Below are 7,050 nucleotides of genomic sequence, written 5' to 3'. Positions count from 1 at the left end.
TTCTGCGGTTGCTGGCCTGCAAAGCCGAGAGCCAGGGTTCCGCTGGCGTTCTGCTAGCACCCGCCAAAGACCTCCAGACCGGCCGTCCCTTTTCTTCCCCAGGCGACGCGGGTTGGAGGCCCTCGAGGCAAGGCTCGGGCCTGGGGATTGAGCCTTCGGGATGCGGAGTCTAACTCGGGTGCTTGCAAACTGCAGCCCTTTCTCAAAGGCAGGCAGAGAGGATGCAATCTTTTCCCGGACCCCAAAGAGCTCCTCCGCCCATCAGTGCCCCCTTAAGGACCCCTGGGATGAAAGGGGTTGGTCAGACCGCTGGGCCCAGCCAGGCGTCCGGGCGGAACGCAGAGAATGGGCCGCTGAACTGCGGCTCGCCAGCGCCACCCCCAGCGGAGCGCAGCGGCTGCAGCTCGGCCCGGCACCTTCCTGCGGCTCCCTGCTTCCTCGTGGACAGAGGAGGCGTGCGCAGGAGGCAGCGGAGCCTCACCTTCTGGGGAGATGCCCAGGGGGTCTTAGCCCGAGGTCTGCAGATGCCAGGGGGTCAGCCTTGGAGCATTTCCAGATAGACTCTGAGGGGACCCGAACCTTGGCCTCGAGGGGGCGCTATTTGGCCTATTCGAGGGCCAGAGGGGCAGATACGCCTCGGGATCAAGGCCCTGGCAAAGGCCAGGGCTTGGAGAGCCTGAATCCAGCTAGACTTTGAGAGACTGGAGAGCAGAGCCAGATCCCCAAGGACAAAGACGGGCGGGCCAGTGGGATTCACCGACGCCGCCCTGCGCCTGTCCCAAGGAGCGCGGGGCCTGTGGCTCGAGCAAACTTTCCTGCGGCGGAGGGGCGGGGGAGCCGGCTGGAGCCATCTCCCCCAGGCCTCTGCTTTCCTCCACCTGCGGGTGTGCAACCTCCGCCCAGCCTTCCCCCACCCCAGCTCCCTCCCCTCCCCAACGCGCCTCTGTTCACTTATACTCTTCATCTCTCCTCTTCCCTCCTCTTTCCCCCCCTTGCCTTTCTCCCCCACTTTTCTCCTCTTTTTTTCTCCTGTGTCTTCTTTTGTATTCTCTCTTTCCTAGGTTGCTTCTCTCCTCCTCTGGGCCGCAGGGAGGAGGGGAGCTCGCTGCGCCCGGGGCCTGCGCGGCGCAGAGGGAGGCGTTTCACCTACTTCTCCCGGGTAATTTGGAGAGGTTGTATGTGCGCGCGCGCGTGAGTGTAAGGCGAAAAGGGGTAGGATCCAGCGCCCAGCAGTGAGGGTCAGGGGCTTTGACATTCCTCACCAGCTGCGCAAACCTCCTGGAATAAGTGTGAGTGTGGGTGAGAGTGCGCGCTCGCGCACGGGCTGGCTGCGCTTGGCACGTTTGGTGGCCCGGGGCCCCAGGGCTGGGGGACCCACCTGGCGGCCCGGGATTACCGTGACGTCATATTGAGCCTCTGTCCGCCTTGGACTGGGACACCTCCGGAACCGCACAGCTCCGCGCCGCGCCTCACCTCGCCTCGCCACTGCGCACCTTTGGGAACTCGTATCCTCTTTCTTCCCCTGCTTATCCATGGGCCCTTCTGTCTTCCGGACCACGCGGGCCGGTGGAGCGCCTTCTAGAGCGCAGGGCTCGGCAGCCGGTCTGCCCTTGGCTCTGCCTCGGGTAGCGCCAAGCGGGCGGAGGACCCGGCGCAGGGCTCCCGCAGCCCTGTAAGGAACCGAGGCAGGACGCGGCTGGAGGCGCAGAACCGCGGGGCTGAGGCGGGAACGAGCAAAATAAGAGGCAGGCGAGCCAGGGACAGCCACCATGTCCTTCCCGCAATTTGGACACCCCTATGGCAGCGCTTCCCAGGTAAGAGGCATTCCCACGAGGGATGGGGCAGACTGGATGGAAGGGGTACTCAGTGCACGCACCTACCCTAGTGCCCTCCTCTCTCCCGAGTCTCCCGGGAGACCAGAGGGCGCAGGAACCAGGGAAATGTACCACAGTCCACTCTGGCATCCTGAGTCCCCAGCTGAGAACGGTCCACTCCCCCAATGCAATCTGGAAAATCGGGCGAGCTGAAACTTGCACACTCTGACCATGCGCTCAGCGAGGTGGGTGGGATCTCAGAGATCTTCCAGACAGGCCTATTTACTGTACAGATATCCGAGGTGGCCAGGAGAGTCTCAGAAAAAAAAGACTTCCAGTACAGAGCGTTGTCCATCTCACAATTGTCCTCTTGCTGTTCGTTATTGACCTCTGTTCCTATCTTCCCCCTTCCTTGGGTCGGTCCAAACTTTCAGCTTCTGGTTCCTTCAATTTTCAAGACCAATGTGGAAGCTGTGAAGTGACAAGGGTTTCCTGGGTAAATTCTGGGGACACCAACCACTGTTCTCCAGTTTCCCTCCCTGGTGTAGGGTGCATTTTCCAGAGTTTAGTCCCAGCTCAACCTCTGACCCGCTTTGTGATCTTGGACAAGTCTGCACTTACTCTGGTCCTCCTGCCCTTTCTATAAAATGAGCGTGTGAGACGTGTTGAAGGTCTCTAAGGCCAACTTCTAGCTCTGCCTTTGTAGGCTCCTGTGATGGGGAAGGGGCTGGGGTGAGCGCGCGAACCAGGCCAGTAGGTCTTCTGTAATTCTGGTTTCAGAATGTTCCCAATGGCAGAACCCGTGGGAATCTGGAGCCTTAGCAAGGACTTGGGAGCCTCTACAAGTGCAGTTTGGCTGAACTGAGTCTTCAGATAATTCCTGGATTGGGCGCTCAGCAGAATGATCAACACAAAGCGGCATTTAGTTAACGGAGAGATCTGGCAGTTCCGCTGCTGGTTTCGCCAGCTTAAGGCGCCCATCTCTGACCTTCGGTGCCCTTTCTTTTGCCCCCATAGTTTCTGGTGTCTGCAAGTTCCAGTGCCACTTGCTGCGAATCAGCCTCGCGCTCCGTCCCAGATGTGGCTGCAGGCTCCACCCCGGCGGCGGCGACTCTCTGCTTAGCACCCTACGATGGCCGGCTGCTGGGCAGTGCGCGGCCTGAACTAGGCACAGCCTTGGGCATCTATGGAGCCCCCTACGCCGCCGCCGCTGCAGCTGCCCAGAGCTACCCTGGGTACCTGCCCTACAGCCCAGAGCCACCCACGCTGTACGGGGCGCTGGTGAGTACACGGTGTGGGGGCGGGTCTATGCGCCGGCACCCACCTGGCCTGGGGGCAGAGGCGGCAGCTTCAGGTGAAATCCATCCTGGATCTCCAAGGAAAATCTAGGAAGGACGAACAACTCTGAGGGCAGAAAATGGTTAGGATTGTGTATTAGGGGGAAAGTACATCTTTGGACCATTTTACAGTTTGCAGAAGTCCATGCTGTTTAGGAAACATTTGCACTTCTATTAATTCTGCGAGGAAGGCAAGTCGTCACTTTCCTCAATTTACAGATGAGGAAATTGAGGTGCAGAGGTCAGTACCTTCCCCAGAGCCACAGAGATGCAAAGGGTCAGGGAACAGCTCTGCAAGAGGCTGAGGCAGGGAAGTCCCCCAGCTGCTGGGGTTGGGGAGAGAGGGAGAAACACACAAGTAGTAACAATAATAATAACAGTTAATGTTTGACTACTGTTTATTCTGCACCAGGAATTCTGCCAAGCACTCTTCTTAGATAACCAACCTATAGTGACTGTTGTTATCCCCATCGTACCCAGGAGAAACTGAGGCATAGAGTGACTGACAACTGTTCCCAAGGTCACACAGCTAGTGCCAGTAACAAGCAGTGGTACTGGGACTTAAACCAGACTTGAATCTGGAGTTCACACCCCTACCAACTGCCCTGCTTCGCCTCCTCCCCAAATGTGGGTAGAACTTCCTTTCTTCCTCCCCCACCAGAATCCACAGTATGAATTTAAGGAGACTGCAGGGAACTTTACACCTGGCCTGACACAACCAGGAGCCTATTATCCCTACGAGCCGACTCTGGGGCAATACCAGTATGACAGGTAAGGCATGGGGCACACTGTGACTGGCATCAAAAGTCCTGCCCTCTCCACTGCCCAGGTAGGGCTGACCTGGACAGAGCATGGGAAGGCGGGTGAGCAGGGACAGAGGAGCAGAACCTCATTTCCAGGCCACTCACCATCTCCTGCCTGCTGCCCCAGGTCGCCAGCCCCAGAACTGTGAGCCAGATTCTCCCCGTAGGTATGGAGCCATGGAGTTGAGTGGCGCTGGGCGCAGAAAGAACGCCACCCGAGAAACCACTAGCACGCTCAAGGCCTGGCTCAACGAGCACCGCAAGAACCCCTACCCCACCAAGGGCGAGAAGATCATGCTGGCCATCATCACCAAGATGACCCTCACCCAGGTGTCCACCTGGTTCGCCAACGCGCGCCGGCGCCTCAAGAAGGAGAACAAGATGACGTGGGCCCCCAAGAACAAAGGCGGGGAGGAGAGAAAGGTGGAAGGTGGAGCAGAAGAATCACGGGGCTGCCTAAACAGTGACACCAAAGGTACCAAAAATGTTCACCACCCACTCCACTGTGGGGTAAGTGGGGTGGGGCAGCTTTTATGGAAGGCACTCCTTGCTTACCCTCCACGTTTGTCCCCTGGTGCCTCATGGCTTTTGCCTGCTGGGTACCCTCTGATCCGACTTCCCTACAGAACCAGCTTCTTCTGGACTTTAAAGTGTCACCTCTAAAAAGCCTTCCATGGCCACCAAAGCCAAAGTAGCTTCCCAGTTATTCTCTATTGTCAGACCCTTTTATTTCCTTCGACATACTTATCACCATGACCTCTTCAGAATTTCCGCTCCTCTAGAATATCTGTCCCTAAATTAATGCCTAAATGCTGTCTGGCTCATCGTTAGCACTCTGTAAATATTTACTGAATTAAATCATACACACTAGCCACCTGTGAGTGTGGAAATTGGGTAGAAATTGTCCCCTTTCTTTTATATGGGTGAGAAACTAAGATCCAGGTCTTAGTGACAGCAGCACAAAGTGTGGATTTCCTTGGACTGGGGTTGCACGGAGAGGCGGAGACTTCCAAAGGTTGGGGTCAAGGCTGGGGTGGGACTTCTTTCCCTGGGGCAGGCCACCAACTGGGGGCAAGAGTGAGAGATGGGCAGTCAGCCTGGTGAATTACTCCGAGAATGTCCTGAGTGCAGCACACATCTTGCTAAAAGCTTCTCAGGGTTGGGTACTCCCTTGGATTTCCCTTGGGGCCTGGGGCTTTTCTCACTCTCTCCTGATTTCCTGCAGACAGTGCAGCTAGCCAGGAAGCTCGCGGGCTCCGGCTGAGTGATCTGGAAGACCTGGAGGAAGAGGAGGAGGAGGAAGAGGAGGAGGAGGAGGCCGAAGAGGAGGCGGCAGTGGTCACAGCTGCGGACAGGCTGGCTGAGTTCCATAAGGACACGCAGTTGCTGCCGGCGCCCTGTGCTGCAGCTCGAGTGGGCCTCCTGGAGCGCAGGGAGTGCGGTCTGGCAGCGCCCTGCTTCTCCTTCCATGCGTCCCCCGGATCGCGAGACGCTGACTTCCTCCGGGCAGAGCCAGGGGGTCCCACACTGACCACGCACTTCCCATGCAGCCAGAAACCACGCATCTGGTCTCTGGCGCACACCGCTGCAGCCAGCACTGTCGAAGGTGCACCTCCAACCCCGCCCAAGCCGAGGAGTCCTGAATGCCATCTGATTCCCAGACAGCCTGCAGGCTTGGGAGGGCGACCCTCGGTCCCCAGAGACTCTGCATGTGAGGAGTCTTCCCGCGTAGCCAAAGCCTTTGGAAAGCCCACGCTGGCGCTGCAGGGGCTGCCCCTGAACTGTGCTCCGTGCCCGCGGCGGAGGGAGCCGGCAGTGCAGTGCCAGTACCCAACCGGAGCAGAAGGTAGTGGGCCCCGGAGGGCTCTGGGAGTGTGTCCAAAAGACACCTGCCCATGTGCTGCCCAGCCATTGCATACCCTCTCTGACTCTTGGGCATGCCCAGGTTCGACCTGGCATGAGATTGTCTCACAGCACTCTTTGAAATGGAAGCTTAGAGATAGTATTTCTAGTTTCCCCTCATTTTAAAGCCAAATACTAGTAATTAGCTCAGAGCGAGACTAACTTACCTAGGCTCACTTAGAAAGTCATCAAAGAGATGGCAATCTACATCTATCTCTGCACTGGCTCAGTGGTCTGCCAAAAGCACCTGGTGGGCATCACCACAACCCTCTGGCACGGGTGACCTTGTCCCCAGCCTGTCCTTCAGAGGAGGGCAGCTAGCCCCTGCTGTGCTTGTATCAAGAGTTTGCTAGGGCTGGCAGGCACAGGGCTTTCTGAGAGGTGTGAAGGGCTGGGCCAGACAGACAACTGGTGTCAAGCCAGTGCTTGAGATAGCTTGCAGTCCTCTGCAGCCCACTAGCTCCCCTGGGGAGGGCAGCCCAGGGTTCGGGCTGTCCCCGGAGAGCACTCACCCCCAAGATCTCAACCCTAAGCAGGGTGTGGCTGCCAGTTAAGGTCTCCCCCCAGGCTGGTTCTCTGGCTATACCCTGCGGAAGGAATTTTCACCCCACCCCACAAAGGCACATTCCCCAATAAATTGGCAGCCTTTAGCAATTACTGTCAGATTCTGCTCTTTGTAGTAATTTCTCGCAGGATTAGCTGGTTTAGAAAATTGGGTTACATTGTTATTTGAATTTACACATAAAGGGGTCCAAATATTATCTCTGGCAAGCAAATTGCTTCTAGACCTTTGAGTCCCTTCGGATGAGACAACACTGACCTCTGCTTTCCTGGGAATCACTGCCCGCCTGGCGGCCTTTGGGTTTTAATCAACCTTTCCTCTCTCAGCAGGTTAGCGCAATGGTGCGATTTGCCGAAGAATCTTGGAAATAAACCCTACTTTTCAACTCACCTTCACTCTAAGAAGCTGGGAGTCCTCACCAGGAACTGGGGGCTCTCACTTCGCTTAAGAGAGGGACACACAGAAACCCTCCTACAGGCTCTCCTTGCACGCAGAGCTGGGAGTGGTGGGCAGATGGGCATCATTTCAGATCCCAGAGGAAGTGGCAGAGCACCTTGGGGAAGGCTGGGCGAGTCTGACTCCCTCCTCTGGATTCAGGGTGTGAAGCTGCCCCCTCTCTCCATCACCCCCGA

At 57.3% G+C, this 7,050-nt stretch overlaps 1 protein-coding gene across 1 annotated transcript; it reads left to right on the top strand.

The window, feature by feature from the left end:
* Nucleotides 1-1,690: 1,690 nt before the first annotated feature.
* On the top strand, nucleotides 1,691-6,843 carry IRX6 (iroquois homeobox 6). Its single transcript, XM_036275523.1, has 6 exons — nucleotides 1,691-1,814; nucleotides 2,832-3,095; nucleotides 3,813-3,922; nucleotides 4,122-4,429; nucleotides 5,180-5,800; nucleotides 6,745-6,843. Exons 1-6 carry the CDS (start codon nucleotides 1,770-1,772, stop codon nucleotides 6,750-6,752), a joined length of 1,356 nt encoding a protein of 451 aa, XP_036131416.1. The 5' UTR covers nucleotides 1,691-1,769; the 3' UTR covers nucleotides 6,753-6,843.
* Nucleotides 6,844-7,050: the final 207 nt, after the last annotated feature.

This window comes from Molossus molossus, unplaced genomic scaffold, assembly GCF_014108415.1.
Source record: "Molossus molossus isolate mMolMol1 unplaced genomic scaffold, mMolMol1.p scaffold_m16_p_21, whole genome shotgun sequence".
NCBI lineage: Eukaryota > Metazoa > Chordata > Mammalia > Chiroptera > Molossidae > Molossus > Molossus molossus.
This window is presented reverse-complemented; position numbering and strand designations above follow the sequence as displayed.